Consider the following 17,486-nt stretch of genomic DNA (forward strand, 5'->3'; position numbering starts at 1 on the left):
GCGTGCAGCTGCACGCTTAGATTTTTGTGGACAACAACTTTGCCTCGCTTAACATACGTCACGCACTCCGTTGCTCTTATTGGTTGTAGGTCTATCCAGTTGAGTGCAGAGGCATTTTTTTTCCTGGTTCGTTCAAAACACGCCCCATAATCACAGCTCTATGGAGCAGTATCAGACTCATATTCTGACTAGAATTAAGTAGGACTACGTCAGGCTAATATATACCTATATTAAAAACCTAATGAGATCTAAGTCTACGTCTATGCTGACTGACGCAGTGAAACGTAATTCTCAGAGGGAGATCCGTAAAGTTTATTAAAGTTTTTATTTCTTTTTTTCCATAAAGAGGTGAGAGAGATACGCTGTGCTTACTTGCTCTGTCTCCCCTCGTTATTTCGTTTTTTGTGAGGCTCAAAGATGATCACTTTTTTACTATATGTTTTTTCTCCTCCTAGATTAATTTGTTTCCTGATGGATATTGGTGTGTTCTGGCCTTTAATGCTAAAAAGCAATAGTTTAGACTGAAGAATATCCAAGTGTTAGAATTACCTAGTCAGAGTCCAGACGTAGATCAAACTGTGTTTTCATGGCATAATGTTGAAACTGATTTTGAGTGAGGCCCCTTTCATAATTTTTAGATGAAAAAAGTATTTAAAGACACAACTCCAATTGATTTGCAGCTGTAATTGCAGTGGGGGAGAATTTTACAACATATTGACTCAGGGGGATTGAAGATAGATATATCACATATTCATATCCAAATTTAACTTTGGAGTCTTCACACCTACTCTGCAGGAGCAGAGTAGGTGTGAAGTGCGGTGAATTTAAAGTGCCTTGAATTGACGTGTTGTGAAATGGCGCTATATAAATAAACTGAATTGAATTAAACTGAGGTTAGGTTTAGAGTTAGGTATGCAGCTGTAATGGTTATGGTAAGGGTCTAGGTTAGGACATAAATGAATTGAAGTCATGCAAAAGTCCCAGTAAGGATAGCAGAACAGAGAGATATGTGTGTGCACACTAGACACGGGGGTGAGTATTCATAAAGACCTAAGGCGATAATTTTTTGGTCAGTCCAAGGAGGGCTGCGGTTGCAAAGGGGGAAACTCCGGCAGTGTTGAGCCTAATCAAAACTGGGTAATCTTTAGCATGATGCCGGGAAATAGGTAGAAGGGAAATCTCAGAGGTGGCCTCCTTCTGCAGACACACATAATCAGTTATTAAGTTCCAGGTGGGGGGATTCAGCAGCGCTTCTACGGTGATTGTTGGCCTTCTTCCCTTCATTGCCAGGAATTCCTTTCTTCTTTCAATCCCACCCATTTCCTTGTTTCTTCACACCTTGCTCCTCACTTTTTTTATTTTATTCTTTTATTCTTTTGTAAATACAACTTTAAAAATAATATTTTTCTACAACCATTATTTGTAGCACTTGTTTTCAAAATGTGCAATCTACAAATTATTCTTGTTTGTCTTTATTACTGTCCCATTTTTTTCCTGTCAAATAACAGCAACAGTTTTTAAATACCTGCACACAGCTTTCGGAGAATCTCCGATAATGACAGTAGTACAGTCAGTGTGGTGGATGCTCCTATTTGAGAAGACTACTGGATGATCCACACTGGGCCTCTGCAGCTGGACGGGACCAGAGGAAGGCTGAGTGGCTGGAAAGCTTGCTGGGAGGCTCTGAAACAGTAAAAAAAAGGGACACATTTAAAATGTTGTAGTGTAGTTGCCTTCAGGCTGATTGTTGCGGGGCTTCCAGAATAATAGGAAATCTTGGTGATAAATTATCCGGGATTTCTATTACGTGGGTAAATCCCAGGACTTTCAGTGGAAAAGGGGCTTTTGTCAGACATGTACTTTTAGTATTTGTACTACCATTTTGTATCAAATGAAGCATAAAGCGTGGCCTCCACAAATAAAAAAAAATAATAAAAAATGCAAAGTTAATAATAAATCAATACATTTTTCTACCTCATAATTATCTGTGACATTGGAAGAGGCAAAGCAGATAAAAATGCAAATAAATACACAATTGCAGTCCGTTTTTACAGGTCAGCCCCTAACACTTAAAAGATAAAGGGACTGATATCACTGCAGTGACGTTTTAAAATGGAAAATGAATGCTTCATGTTTTCCCTGTATTCCCTTTAAAAAAATGAACGCTTGTTTACATAAAAATTTGTGCGACTGGGCGACGTATCACATGATCTGGAAATAAGGTGTATTCTGGATTGAGGAAGTAGCACACATATTTAATCACAGCTTTGTTTTTGTATGTTCTACACACCTCCAGGGTATCTAGCAGGTTATTGGCTGGAAGTTGTGAGTACATTTTGCGTTCAAACACGTCCCGCACCGCAGCTCTGCTGATTAGTTCCTCGGCTTTGCTTCCACCCACAACCCGCTGGTTAGAATGCATATACGCCACCTCTTGCACGCCCCCTTTAGATAAAAAAAAAATTCAGCATTATTATTAGGATTCTGATTATTTATACTTAATATTCTAGAAATGTTGCTCTCACCTAATACACTGTCTATGGGTTCCTCAGATGTCCGATGTGTTGGACTTCGCAGACTTGTAAATGACCCAGCTTCTGACCTCCCTGTTCTTCTCCTTGTTACATTGGTTGCAGGAGTCGCACACTCGTCCTCTGAAGAAGTGAAAGATTCTATCTCCTCTCTCTGCTTGGATCTTGCCTTGTCCCTTGCACTTGCCCTCTGTCTTCGAATGCTGTGGCCTGGCTTTCCCCTGCCTGCATCTCCTTTTTTGTTTTTGGACCATTTTTCTGTCTCTAGGTCTAAATCCTCAGATTCATCTGAGCATCTTTCAAAGAAGTGCACATTTGGATTTCTAGTTTTGAACTTATTGGCATTTCTGTTTTCTGGGGAGGAATTTCCATCACTCTCCTCATCCACTGCAATATCTGTATCCATCAATCGTTTCAGGCCCTGTCTCCGGCTTAAAACATAGTCTTCCTTTTTTGAGGATAACATTTTGTGTCCATCATCTCTGCCTCTTCTGTCTGAGCCAATGGCTTCGTCTTTGGATTTTGTTTCAGATTCAGGGAGGCAAGCAGCACCATTTGCTTTACAGGAAGTTGTGCAGATGCCTGTGGAGGTTTCCCCTATCTTTTGATCTTCTGCATCTTCCTCAAAGGCACTGCCTTCATCAGAGGAAGTAGAGTTCCCTTCCTTTAACTGTTGTCTTTTCTTGACTGTTTCAAGAACTTTGGAGAAACCATGTTGTAGGAGACTCATCGGAATGGGTCCATTTGCAGCTTTCCCGCTCCTGCTGCCATGGCCTGCGCTTGAATTTGACGCCTTTCTCTTTAGCCCCTGCAGCTCCTCATCAGTTTCACTCCCACTGCTGAAATCTAGCACGCCTTTTGGGATTTTTGAGACATAAATGTTCGCTGCATGCTCTTCATCATCTGATGGTGTACCCTCTTTGGGTAAATCTTCATGTTCCTAATAAAAAACAGCAGAAATTTACATGCAGGAAAAAACATAACTCAAAAAACAGGGTGTAATAGCAATTGATCAATAGATAAATAAAAAGCAAACAAGGTGTAACATTTTTTCTTTGTTACATATTTGAAATAAACCCATCTGTGTCATTTTTAAAAATAATATTTTTCAACAACAGATCATAATAAACACCAATATGACAATAGCTCTACTTAGTGATGTTATAGGAAGAATAGTATGAGGTCAAAAGTATTAAAACCAGCTGCTTTAACCAATTCAAGGCATAAACAGACCTCATACTTTGGTGACAAGAATTAAAAGGATTGATTGTAATTTTTCTATGACCAATCCATCCATGTGTAATTCACTCTCACTTGGCCTCATACTGATATTCTTAAGCCATTAATAGTTGTACCCTGTGTGTTTAAAGATTGTTTCAGTGAGTTTCTACACAGTTTTAACATAAAAACTAGACTTTTCCAGATTTAAATGTCCTGCATACCTGGTTCTGATGAGGACATTTTTCCACCTTGGATAAAAAGAAGCACACAATAAATCTAGGTTTTATGGTGTGGTTCAGGATGGGAAGTCAAAGGAGGACAAAGGAATGCACAGACATAGTATGGATGGATGACAGAATCAATGAAGATATATCAATTATGTGATAAGGTCAAAACATTTCGAAAATACACTGTTTAATTTCTTTTCTCATACTTATGCAGACAGGAAGGAAGTAAACCTGATTCCAGACTTTGTCTACAGCATTTCCTTCATAATAATACCTTTTATTTATAAGGCACTTTATATTTGTTAAAACAGATCTCAAAGTGCTAAAATGGAAAACAGATAAAAGCAGATGGTGTCAGATAAAAACTATTTCAAAGGAATAACAGTAAAACAAAATAAGATCTTATAAAATATAATTGATACGCTTTTGTGAATAAGAAAGTTGTTTTTTTTTAAAGATTTAACTGATTGGGGAGGTCTGGGGTAGGCTGGGAGGGCATTCCACATCTGTGGAGTTCATCTACAGATGAAACCGCTCCACTGAGGGCGCCATCTCCTCTGCTCTCCACCTGAGCCTAGCACACCTGGAGGAGGAGAACATCAATGTGTGGATGCTGTTCCTGGACTTCAGTTCAGCCTTCAACACCATCATCCAACAACATCTGATGGGCAAACTGGAACAGCTGGGCTTTAATACACCCCTCTGCAATAGGCTGCTAGATTTCCTCACAGACAGGCCTCAGTCAGTCCGAGTCGGACAGAACACCTCTGTCATCAGTCTAAGACATGCTCCCATCAAGGCTGCGTCCTGAGCCCCCTGCTGTTCACCCCGATGACATATGACTGCGTCCCCAGGTTCACCACCAATCACATCCTGAAGTTTGCAGCTGACACCACAGTGGTGGGCCACATCAGAGACTTCAACAAGCAGGACTACAGAGAGGAGGTAGAGCATCTGGTGGGCTGGTGCAGAGATAACAGCCCGATCCTGAACGTGGAGAAGTCGAAGGAGATCATTGCTGACTTCAAGAAGAACCGGCCTAACCACTCNCCTGGAGGAGGAGAACATCAATGTGTGGATGCTGTTCCTGGACTTCAGTTCAGCTTTCAACACCATCATCCAACAACATCTGATGGGCAAACTGGAACAGCTGGGCTTTAATACACCCCTCTGCAATAGGCTGCTAGATTTCCTCACAGACAGGCCTCAGTCAGTCCGAGTCGGACAGAACACCTCTGTCATCAGTCTAAGACATGCTCCCATCAAGGCTGCGTCCTGAGCCCCCTGCTGTTCACCCCGATGACATATGACTGCGTCCCCAGGTTCACCACCAATCACATCCTGAAGTTTGCAGCTGACACCACAGTGGTGGGCCACATCAGAGACTTCAACAAGCAGGACTACAGAGAGGAGGTAGAGCATCTGGTGGGCTGGTGCAGAGATAACAGCCCGATCCTGAACGTGGAGAAGTCGAAGGAGATCATTGCTGACTTCAAGAAGAACCGGCCTAACCACTCTCTACTGCTCCTCAACAGCTCAGCTGTAGAGGTGGTCAACAGCACCAAATTCCTGGGGATGCACATCAGACAACCTCACCTGGACTGTGACCACCTCTCTGCTAACTGGTCAAAAGGGCACATCCTCTACATGTACTTCCTGCAGAGGATGAGGGGCGACCGTCTACGCCCACCCATCCTCACCATCTTCTAAAGCAGCACCATAGAGAGCGTTCTGACCAGCTGTCTCACTGTGTGGTGTGGAGGCTGCAGCACCTCAGACTGGAAGAAAGTGAGAACACTGGTGAGAGCAGCAGAGAGGATCATCAGGGCTCCTCTTCCCTCGATAAAAGACATTTCATCCCAGCGCTGCCTGAGCCCATAACATCCTAAATGACCCCTCACACTCCCACCATGGACTGTTCTTCCTGCTACCCTCTGGGAAGAGACTTCGCAGCATTCAATACAGGTCCAGCAGATTCCAAAACAGCTTCTTCCACACTGCCATCAGACAGCTGAATGTTGAGAAAACTCTAAATCGTGTTACAGACTCCACCAAATCAAAACACTGCATAATTGCACCATATATATATTTAATGCTCTGAACTTCCATATCGATGCATTTTTTTGCACCATGTTTTTTCTCCCAAATGTTTACATTTGATCACTACTGAACTTTAAGAATTGGAAATTTCATGAAAGCTGTACAAAACTATTGTACAACTGCAATAAATGTTGTCTAAGTCTAAGCACTGAAATACTCCGTCTACCACTGTCCCCAGCTTTGTTCTGGGGGCACTTAGCAGATTGGTGTTGGTTTCTGCTGCTTCTGGGAGGTTAAGGGAGTTCCTTCAGGCCAGGCATACACTGTACAATATTTTTAATCATTTTACTCAGCTACAGCTCACACTGTACAATGAAATAGCAGGGTTTAAAGCTCACGCTGTACAACCCAATGCTCTGATGCGATCTACCTGCTCACACTGCACGTCCAAAAAAAACGCATTGGGATCAGCGCAGAGAGATGCTGCTGTCGGACTCATCAATCTGGAAGGAAGAAGTCCCTTCTTTGCACATGCGCAGTGCGTGAGGTTCTGGTAAATTGGCCTATAGACACTTGTTGCTCTGCTTCAACAGCAGGATTTGTCCACGAACACCTCACTACACTAATCCATTGAAGAGAATGGAGGATAGAGGTGATATGATGATACTTGTCTCCTTGTCAGGATTGAGAGCACTGTTCTGAATAGTCTGGAGCCTCTGGAGGATCCTGCCAGGGATCCCAACATGAATCGCATCACAGTAGTCCGGCAAGGAGCATAAAAAGGGGAGGAACATCTTCTCTGCATCAGCCAGAGAGAGGGAGGGACGAAGTTTGGCTATATTCTTTAGATAGGCTGTCTCAGATAGTTGGTGGATGTGATATTCAAATGATAGATGGGGGTCGAATTTGACCCACAGGTTGGTAACGGACGGAGAAAGGGGTTATGATCTGGCCACAAAAGGAGAACGGCTTCAGTTTTCCCACAATAAAGCTGTAAGAATTATTTATTTCATTATTCACTGTATTTATTTATTTTACAGCCATTGAATCTCTGCTTTGTTTTAACCAGAAGACAAATGATCTTGTTTGGAAAATGTACTTTTTCCCATGAGAATTAGAGGGAGAGTGGGCCAGTGAGAAATAGGACCGGGAAAAGATGAGCAGCCATGAGAATAAAAAAGTTACTCACCTCGTTTTTGCTCTCCTTGATCTCTTTCTCGGCTTGTTTGTGTGTTTGTGTTGTTATGACACCAGCCTCCACTCGTCCCTCTCGCTGAGAGGACAATACATGCATTCATCAGCACATTCAGAATGAAAATTCAATTCTAAAGCAAACTTAAAATCTAAAACTTTATTTGCAGAATTTTTTTGACTCCTCATACTTTACTTTTTCTTCAACTGAGTCAAATGTAAATCAAGTTTAAATGTTTTTTTTTTTCCTTTATTTTTTTTTTTTTGTTTTCATTAGGCTTAATAGTTTTAATAAGCCTGCACTTGTTTTGACCAAACTACAAAAGATTATAACCTAAAAGACTCATTGGTATAAAAGCAAAATTATTACCACATCATAATGATATTTCCATAATGTGATTTTCCTGGATAACTGGAACTGGAATAAAATGCTTAAAGATAATCTCTAAACCAACCTTTGGAAACCCTGAGAAAAAATCTGTCTAGCGAACAATAAATAAATCCAAGAAATATTGTCTTATCGAAGCAAACTGAGATCAAAATGTAAATTGAGAATACATTTATATGAACAGTGTCACTATGAGGCTTGTCCAATATAGCACAGTAATCAAACCTGTCCTTATTCAAGAGACAAAGGTGTGTTGATTGTTTAACCTCTAATATCCTGCGGGTGAGACATGTCCCTTCTATCTGCAGCCTGAAGAGATTTTTGAGTCCAAACAGTTCCCCTTTATGGTCACAGTTTCCCTGAACTGCCTCAAAATACCGCCTGGCGCTCTCTTTGCCAACCACCGAACACTGCAGCTGCTGTTGAGGGAAACAGAAACAACAACAAAAACATCACTAAGAGTCATAGAGATATAAAATATTTCAAAAAGACAAGCTAATATATGTTCAGTCATCTTAAAAAATAAATTTCTCCAAACAAATACTGGATACTGTAAGATTAAGTTGTAAAAGCGTCCCTCTATTTTCTAAGGGTAAATTAGCAATTACCCTTAGAATGCCATTAATTTGCAGATTCAGTTTATGTTCTCTGCTCTTTTTATTAAAATCATGAAATAACCAGATGTAGCTTAAAACAAATAATTGCAAAACAATTCAACAAAAGCATTGTATTAAAGGAGAAGTTCGGTTTTTTACACTTTAAGCCCATTTTCTGTAGTGTCCAGGATGAAATCGAATGATCGACACCAAAAGTTTGACAATTGCTCCTGTCTCTGCTTTTTGGCTCATTTAGAATCACCCCCTGGCTGCTTCAGAATGGCTTTCATAGAGCATGTCCGATAATGTCCTTAAAACAACCTTAAACGTTCTTTTTTTTAAATATGCTACTCACCGGGTCGTCAGCGCTGTTCAATGATGTTCCAAAAAAAGTTTCGTAAAGAAAAAACGTTCCTGTAGTGTTTTATTTAGCATTTTGTAAATCCCATTGAGTTCTGTTGGAATAGTCAATATTCCCCTGCCACCGGAAACGGAAATGGGGCCTGTTTACACAGTTGTAGTCTTTTCGCTTCACTCTGCGTACTCCGACGTCGAGATGCTAACGTCTCTGTTAAACACTTTAAAAAACTCTGAAAATGGAATACGAAAGGTGGATTCTTGATTCTCGACGTCGGAGTACACAGAGTGAAGCGAAAAGACTACAACTGTGTAAACAGGCCCCATTTCCGTTTCCGGTGGCAGCGGAATATTGACTATTCCTACAGAACTCAATGGGATTTACAAAATGCTAAATAAAACACTACAGGAACGTTTTTTCTTCACGAAACTTTTTTTGGAACGTCATTGAACAGCGCTGACGACCCGGTGAGTAGCATATTTTAAAAAAAGAACGTTTAAGGTTGTTTTAAGGACATTATCGGACATGCTCTATGAAAGCCATTCTAAAGCAGCCAGGGGGGGATTCTAAATGAGCCAAAAAGCAGAGACAGGACCAATTGTCAAACTTTTGGTGTCGATCATTCGATTTCATCCTGGACACTACAGAAAATGGGCTTAAAGTGTAAAAAACCGAACTTCTCCTTTAAGTACAGTATTTATACGCCTAAACTCTTTTACATTTAATGTAATTATGGGGTTATAGAAGCAAATAAAACAAATCGAAAACTGAAACAAATATCAGACACAAATTTACAGGCTATGTGATATGATGAAAAAAATAAAACATCAAATTTCCCCCCACAAAATAAATACTACATTTCAGCTTTTGTATAAGCTGATAATGAAAAAAGAAATATTTTAAAGACCACATTACAATTGGTACCTGTTTGTAAACTTGTCTGAGGTAGATAACCTCCTCTACAGTCCCAAGGGAGATCAGCCTGAGAACAGTAACATCCCTCCATTGACCGATACGATACGCCCTGCAGAGACAAACAAGCAAAAATAAGCATAACTTCAATTGCATCAAAGTGTGCAATACTGCAAAAACAAAAAAAAAAACAAAAAAAAAAGGCAGGAAGTAATCTGACACAACAGCTACCTATCGATAGCCTGAAGATCATTGGCAGGGTTCCAGGTGGGGTCAAACAGGACAACAACATTAGCACCAACAAAGTTAAGACCAAGACCACCCGCCCTAAAGGAAAAGCAAATATATTTTGGAACATGAATACCTTGAATTGTTAAAATCATAAAATCAAATATATAACACTCAACATTCCTAATTTTGAACAAAACAAGAGCATTTTGAAACAGCTGACTTCTTCCTTCTTACTCAGCCAACTGCATAATAAATCTATTTGACAAATGCAAACTCAGCATGGAGACCTTTTTATACTCTTTTCCTTTAGGATGAACTTTGTGTAGAGCACCAATTCCACATTTAGTTAATGCTTTTTACATATTTTTGGAAGAAGAATGTTTAAAACATTCCAATATAAAAACCCATTTTCCTAATCATTTATAATTAATAAACAAGAGAAAATATTTGATCTATATCACAAGATGTTTCAAATACTTATCCGTATAAATTTCCAACTAACATGGTAGAAACCAGGCATAGATTGATGTGAGAAGAGCTGTTGAAGTCTTTTACAATCTGGAGTCTTTCTCTGGATTTGGTGGTTCCATCAAGACGACTAAAATCCAGTCCTTCTGCCATGCAGTAACTCTCCAGGATGTCTAAAAGCTGAAAGGACATGTAAGCATTTTAATAGGACAATTAAAAGAGCAAAAAGGAATTTTACATGATGTGAATACAACTTATTAAAAAGTTGAAGAGCTTATATGAGTTCAAATCAAGACCCTGCATAAGCAAATATTATGTGAAGCAATATTCAAAGGCTAGCATTAGGAAGTCAGACTGTATATTTATATGTAAACTATAGGGTAATCCAATGCTGTAACCTTTATGAACTCTTTTTTCCCAAAGAAGTAAAACTCGGGTTTAGAAAAATATGACCTCATAAAAGCCACAAATATTATTGGATGGTATCAAGTGACAGCAGCCATTGGATTGAGTCTAGTTATCCATAACAATCTAAATCACTGTCAAACCCCCAAAGGTATGCTCAGAAATCCAAAATACATCATGAGAAAACAGTTATTCCAGCTTCTTATTACTGTACACTAGTTGTTATCTCACAGCAGAGGCAATGCAGCAGAACACAAGGGTTCAAACGAGCATTGTGGTTTGCTAGGGAACAAAAAAAAAAAAAAAACAGCATGTGGGTAGAATTAAATTATGTCCCAACATGAAGAGGAGAATTCCTGCAATTTATCTATTTCTAACAGCAGCAATGGAAAAACAAATAAGACCTCACATCCATCCCACTTCTTTGCTTTTTCCAGAATGAAAAATCAGACACCATATGATCTTAAATAGCAGCTGATATAATAAATCTAATTTCTTTTTTATTTTCAAATAAAAATGCAAACTGTGCTCTTATTATATTCTATAAACCAAGAGCAAACTGTTCACTTTTTTTTTTCAGAAAAAATGCCTTTAATATGCACAAAACTAGTAGAAAAGTTGTATTGTTTGACCATAGGATACGTTTTATGCATACTTTTCAACTCCAAGCTGTATAAACTTGAATGCTGCTGATGAGTAGAAAAGAAAAGGATAGAAATCGAACTTTTTTGATCTCACAATGGAGAAATGAACTCTCTGCATTTAACCCATCCCCTTTAGGGAGCAGCGGGCTGCCATTGTTTGGTGTCTGGGGAGCATTGTGGGATAAGGGGTCTTGCTCAGGGGCCCAGAGTGGAGGCTGTCGGGATCGAACCCGGTACTTGCAACCTTCTCAGAGTACAAGAGCACTGCTTTAAGCACTAGGCCAACACTCCCCCCAATATTTGTGTAAGTGAGAGAAAAAACCCTGTATCCAGTAGTGCATTTTTATTAAGCAGCTTTTCAACATCAGGCAAAATGGGGCAGAAAACAGATTGCATTTAGAGAGGTCAGGATAAAAAAGGATATTCATAAGCACTGAAAATATGTAAAGGATCAAAGTACAAATCAACATTCAAGAACAATTCTCACCCTGGTCGACAGGGAAAAGATGAGCACTTTGTCCTTCTTTGGCAAATAGTAGTTAAGAAGCTTCTGCAAAACCTAAAAGAAAACAAACACTTGTAAAATGGCAAATCTGGGACATTAAATGAAGACTATATGAGCATGTTTATAACTTAACGTGGCACCTTCATCTTTCCACTGTACATCGGGTCTGAAAGAGCCTCAAAGGCTTCATTTTTGCATCTCTGCACAAAGTCTGGAAACTTCTGGAAAACCTTTGCACAAACAGAACTCACATACCTTTCCTAAAAGATATGAATTCACGATTTTAATTAGCAACATTAGAAAGATAAGAATTTAAGATGTAGACGTTGGAATAAACATACATAAATCAAGAATGGAAAACCAAGTAGTTTACCTGTTTCTTGCTGGTGCTTGAAGTAGACTGAAGGAGTGCTGCATGATTGGCAACCTTCCTCAATATGGCCAAGTAGGTGAAGTAGAGTTTCTTTACACAAACACCCTCAGAGTTTGTCTAGAAAAAGATCAAAGAGTCATTTCAGATTTAGTCAAATAGCCACTTCTCTCCTAACTTATTGATCAACATACTGATGATTTAATTACTGATTAAGGTTGAGGGAGTTTGCAATATTTAAACTTCTATGAAAGGAAATGTTGAACCTAATGAGCTCAGCAGGATGGTGTGCAAAATAATAAAAACACCTTCTCTGATTTCATTTTGGTTATTTAGTTTTTTTTTTATACCTTTAACTTTACAAAAATACTAATTTGGAGAGGAAAATAAAAAAACTAACTTTATAGCAGCAGCTCCTTCGGGTGCGTCCACTTTGGCAGTCGCATTTCTCTGAAGATCTTAGCATTAACGTCACATCCTCAGTGTCCAGCACGGCCTGATACACGGTCTGCTGAAAGTCTGTCAGAGAGCAGTACACTACCTGGGTTGAAGCACAACCAACAGCTTCGGTAAGGCACCATCATTTTTACAAACAGAGAAGAAAATCAAACTAAAGATCCAACAGATGCAGATGATGTTTGAGGCACTCAAGGTCTCCAGCCTTACTCTGTCATCCTTCTTTGGCAGCTGCTCTCTGATGAGTGCTTTAGTTCTCCTGAGGAAAAAAGGAGAAATCTGCCTGACCAGGGCTCTGATCGTCTTTCTTCCTGTAGCCAGGGCCCGTTTGGTTGCACTGTGCCTCTGCGCCTGTTCAATGGGGTCTGAAAATCTGTTCTTGAAATGTCCCAAGCTGCCAAGACACCCTGGTTTGGCCCTAAATGGAAAAATAATTAACAATAATATTACATCAATACTACAAACAAAGGCTAAACAAGAAAATGACTGCTGTACATTACTCAACATTATCATGGAGAATGATAACCCACCAATCCATGACACACCACAGCTCTTCCAGATTGTTCTGCAAGATGGTCCCAGTGAGACCTATTCTGTTCTGATGGAAGAAAATGGTAGAAATTACATGTTAGTTACAAACACACTATCGACACAGCTGTTGTAATTCTGCCTGAAAACCTTTAGCATGACTGAGGTTTTTAAATAATACTTCTAAAACCTTCAACAATTATTATGAATTATTTAAACACAGACAAATAACAAATGAAATATCTGATTTTGTTTTTTTGTTGAATAAGCAAAAACAACAACTCTCACCTTACATCTCAGCTGCTTCATAGCCTGAGTTATCTGGGAGTTTGGGTTTTTTATCTTGTGGACCTCATCAACAATCACTCCAAACCAGTCAATTCTGTGCAGAGGGTCATAAACAGTTAACGATTAATTGATTATTTAATTGATGATTATTTCAATAATCTATTAATCACAATATCTACTAATTGTTTCAGCACTACTGTACACATTTCTCTCTCTTAAAATTAAATTGAGAAAGCTCTGTGTGGCGAAGATTCTACAAAATCAACGATTAAAGCTGGATGGCTGATGTAACTTGCAGTGATTCTGAAAGTCAGTATAAGAAGCTGAAGTAGAGTCTGTTATGCAACATATGCTTTGGACCCGTTTGTAAAGTACCTTGTAAAACTGAATGATAGTGTTGTATAATCATGTTTTAAAACATCTTATATTGGTTTTACTAGACTTCCGACAAGCCAAAATTCATTCTGAACTTTTCAATTAGTCTTCATTGAGTTTTGGGGATCTTTTTAGTCTTCTCAGTGTCTATGATTACTGTTTTCTTTTCCCCTCTCTGTTAAACTAGCTTTCAGTCAATGAGTCTAAACAGAACAACAAATTGTCGGCCATCTTCAAAAATTTTTGGAAATATCAAATAGCAAAAGGTGATCAGTAAATGAAGGCCATGTTTTTTTTAACAGAAAGAATAGATCACACATGGAGCCCAAGAGATGGAGTTATCCTAGTTAATCATCTACAGTTGCCCATGTTTCCAGCTAATATTTAGCATTTTTATTGTCTATAAAAAAAAAAAACAAAATGTGTAACAACAAAAGCCAAGTTATCCAAAACAAAACTTGATTAGATCCATAACAAAGACACAATTTGTTTAATATTGACAAAAGGGCTTAAGATACCATTGCTAAGTATATTTTCTTAATAAACCTAAAGAACTATTAGCGCAAGACTTTGAAAGTGACAAGGAAAATCTGGATTCCTGGAAACAAAAAAAGGATTGTTCAACACATTTTCTCAGTACTGTGTATACAAATATGACCAGGTTACTGGTCATATTATCAGTTAATAACTCTGGAAGAGCTGCAGCAACTCAGAGCTAGTGGATAACAACTAACTCCCCATATGCAGTATCCTTTTTAATGGCCAAATCTACTGTGGCCGAGTCTGTTGAACTTAATCTAACGGGTCATTCAGCAGTAGAGGTGTGTATCCGTGGATTTTCATTACTTATTGAACTGATCCAAACAGAGCCTCAGAGTCTCGTAGGTGGTGAGGGCGATCTCGATGCGACCGTTCTTGATGCGAGCAAGCTCCTCCTCTTTCCTGAGTCCATGGACCACCACACACTGGAAGTACCCCCACGTGTTCAGTTCATCCTTCCAGTTATAAAGCACTGACAATGGGGCCACAATCAGAAACACCTGGATGGGATCACACAACACTTTAATCAGCTTGATGACAAGATAATACTTTAATCTGCTGCACATGATTGAATACAGAAAGTATTCGAGAAACTATGTGATGTAGTTCTATGTTTCAGTACCCACTTTAGTGGGATTAATTTGATTGGAGGGTAACTGAGTTTGCAGGAACTGAGGCCTGTTGTTCTCTATGTCCTCCCATGTCCCGGTTTTGTGCAGCAGAGCAGCAAGAAAACCTATGATCTATGAGAAGAATTGAAAAAAATACAGAGACAGCTCCATTAAAGCAACATTTATGTAAACCAATTTCCTCAGTTGGACAATTTTTAAGATAATTCTGCTTCCTTAGTCTTATACCTGCACAGTTTTCCCAAGGCCCATGTCATCTCCTAGAATACAACCAGTGGAGGCCATGAAGTTGTTGTAGATGAACCTGATCCCTTCCCTCTGGTAATCCCTTAAGTATCTGTTGATGGTATAAGGGACCCGGTCTTCATTGCTCAGGTCTAAAGGGATGGAAAGCATTGGGTCGGTGCTGCTGCCAGGGAACACTGGTTTCTCCTGTATCAACTGCTTAGACCCAGAGTTAATAAGTTTTTTCCCAGATGTGCCTTTCGCCTCCTGCTCCTCTTCTCCTAGGGTGCTTTCCTGAATGTCACCCATGCTGTATCGTTAGTCTGTTGGCCGGAAGTCAGTCTCTGTATGGTGGCTTCTCTGAAGATGCCATGATGTAAACTTGGAGCCAGACAACAATCACCTTCCCGCCACACTGGAACATACAGTAAATACACATGCAGGTGTGATTATAAACAAGGATGCCAATGAATTTAAATGATTTTAGTTATGGAATTCAAAAACTTAAGCTCATATAGAGTCGTTACACAAGAAGTTATATATTTCAAATGTTTATCTCTGTTGAAAACTGGGTATGTTTGCAGACACCCATTTGTGACCCAACTTTGTTAATTGTGTGACAAAGACTGTGTGCCAGACAACTATCAGTTCAGCATGTCAGAGGATGAAGAGATCACATCCAGCCAGTCACAGTCAGAGAAACAGGACTACACTGGAAAAACAGGCAGGTCTCCAGCATCTATAAACAAAGGTGTTGATAGCATATGACAGCAATCCTTTCCTTAAGTTAATTTTCAGGAATAACTTCCTTTGTTTAATTCAAAAACTGTTTTAAATATCCTATGACAATGAGGTTATTCAGTACTGGCGGTTATAAATCGCAGCTAATCGTCAGGTTTATCTACAAGATCGCTTTGAAAACACAGCTGCATACACATAAAGCTCTGTTAAGGTTTGGAAAACAACAACATACTACCAAAATGTTACACAAACCTTTATCACGAGTAGAAGTTGATACCATCAGAATTTATCCAAACTCCTTTTTTTCTGGTTGAGAAAGATGGTACTGTAAGCTTAGCAAACATTATCGACACATAAAAACTTTCCATTAGAGAAACGGTTGATTCCTTCACACACGTGTTTTCATATTAAACCCACAACCCTTAGTTTGTTCTCAGTTTCAATGTACATTTTTACGACAAATAAAAACAATCGATAGAGAAGAAGAAGAGAGCAGGAAGAAACTCCTCCTCGGCTTTTCAGTGTTTATCTATTTTAGCAAACCACGGTGCACTTTCGACACATTTTCAACGAACTAAAATAATCTTAAAATATTTTTTTAGCTAACCGCCATTCGTACCTATATATTTAGTGCAAAAATTATTATTTCTTTTTGCTAGTCAAAATTAATATTCTCAAAGAAACATATAGATTAGTTTATATATTTATCGAAAGTGCTCCACTTTACAAAGCAAAATTAGTTGCGTTTACCTGTTAGTTATCTGAGAGACGCTTTTAAAGTGGTCTTAATTTTCCGCTCCATTATCTGAACAGAATATTACTAACTTATTAAGTTAGAATTAAGCAGAGTCATTTATATCCCTTAAAAATTATGAATGAACAAACTATTAATTTATTCATAAAAGCATGGTTTGGTTGGTTGTAAAGTAGATCCAAATCGAACCACATCAATTATTCAACCAAAATATTTATGAATGATAATATTTTGGGTTGATATTTATTTTAATATTCAATCCAGCAAATGGTGCACGATAAAATATACCTGCTAAAAAGACTATTTGGTAATTTGCCATAAAGGACTTTGCACATTTTTTAATTGGGAACAACCCTGATGCCTCTGCTACTCTATGGTCCACATTTAAATTGCAAGTAGGGGAATTAAGAAGAAAAAAAAAATCAAGCTTTCCCACTACAGATCAGAAAACAGATTACTTAACAAGTAGGTTGTTTTAATCATGTAGCTATTGAAGATATATTAGTATTTAATACCACCAATACTCCAGAGTCAGACACAAAGTACCGACAATCTCACCAAGGATGACAATTACAGCGACAATGTCAAACAGAATGTATTTGATTTTTAAAAACAAAACAACAATGTCTCAGTTCTCTATCCCTGATTTCACTTTCCCTAAACCCTGTTGTGGCACTGCAGATGAGGTACGTCTAGGTCCATTTCTTGTCATGGTACACTGCCATACAAAACATTTTTTTTCTTGTTTGTTTGTGCTTTCTCAACTCTGTAAAATTTATTGGGCAGCTGCTGCAGATGTTCTCATAAAGAAGTCCCAAACACTGATCTGACTTCCAGTTTAGGCGGGGACTGGAATGAATTTA

General features: G+C 38.8%; 1 protein-coding gene across 4 annotated transcripts in view; it reads right to left on the reverse strand.

Moving 5' to 3' along the window:
- ercc6l2 (excision repair cross-complementation group 6 like 2) overlaps window positions 1-16,387 on the reverse strand; it is a 19,613-nt gene extending 3,226 nt beyond the window's left edge. Inside the window, exons 1-19 of one of the 4 annotated variants that reach the window (XM_015396122.1) lie at window positions 16,122-16,387; window positions 15,132-15,543; window positions 14,901-15,017; window positions 14,581-14,774; window positions 13,360-13,453; window positions 13,074-13,141; window positions 12,754-12,961; window positions 12,488-12,628; window positions 12,091-12,207; window positions 11,858-11,977; window positions 11,700-11,771; window positions 10,198-10,343; window positions 9,696-9,791; window positions 9,477-9,576; window positions 7,865-8,017; window positions 7,209-7,292; window positions 2,526-3,471; window positions 2,291-2,445; window positions 1,526-1,683 (exon numbers count right to left, since the gene is read on the reverse strand). In XM_015396122.1, coding sequence (XP_015251608.1) covers window positions 1,526-1,683; window positions 2,291-2,445; window positions 2,526-3,471; window positions 7,209-7,292; window positions 7,865-8,017; window positions 9,477-9,576; window positions 9,696-9,791; window positions 10,198-10,343; window positions 11,700-11,771; window positions 11,858-11,977; window positions 12,091-12,207; window positions 12,488-12,628; window positions 12,754-12,961; window positions 13,074-13,141; window positions 13,360-13,453; window positions 14,581-14,774; window positions 14,901-15,017; window positions 15,132-15,437 — 3,275 coding nt within the window. In that variant the 5' untranslated portion in view covers window positions 15,438-15,543; window positions 16,122-16,387. The other 3 variants (XM_015396130.1, XM_015396139.1, XM_015396147.1) reach the window with 3 other exon arrangements.
- Window positions 16,388-17,486: the final 1,099 nt, after the last annotated feature.

The sequence above is a fragment of the Cyprinodon variegatus genome, unplaced genomic scaffold (assembly GCF_000732505.1).
Source record: "Cyprinodon variegatus isolate N-32 unplaced genomic scaffold, C_variegatus-1.0 Scaffold26, whole genome shotgun sequence".
Taxonomy (NCBI): Eukaryota; Metazoa; Chordata; class Actinopteri; order Cyprinodontiformes; family Cyprinodontidae; genus Cyprinodon; species Cyprinodon variegatus.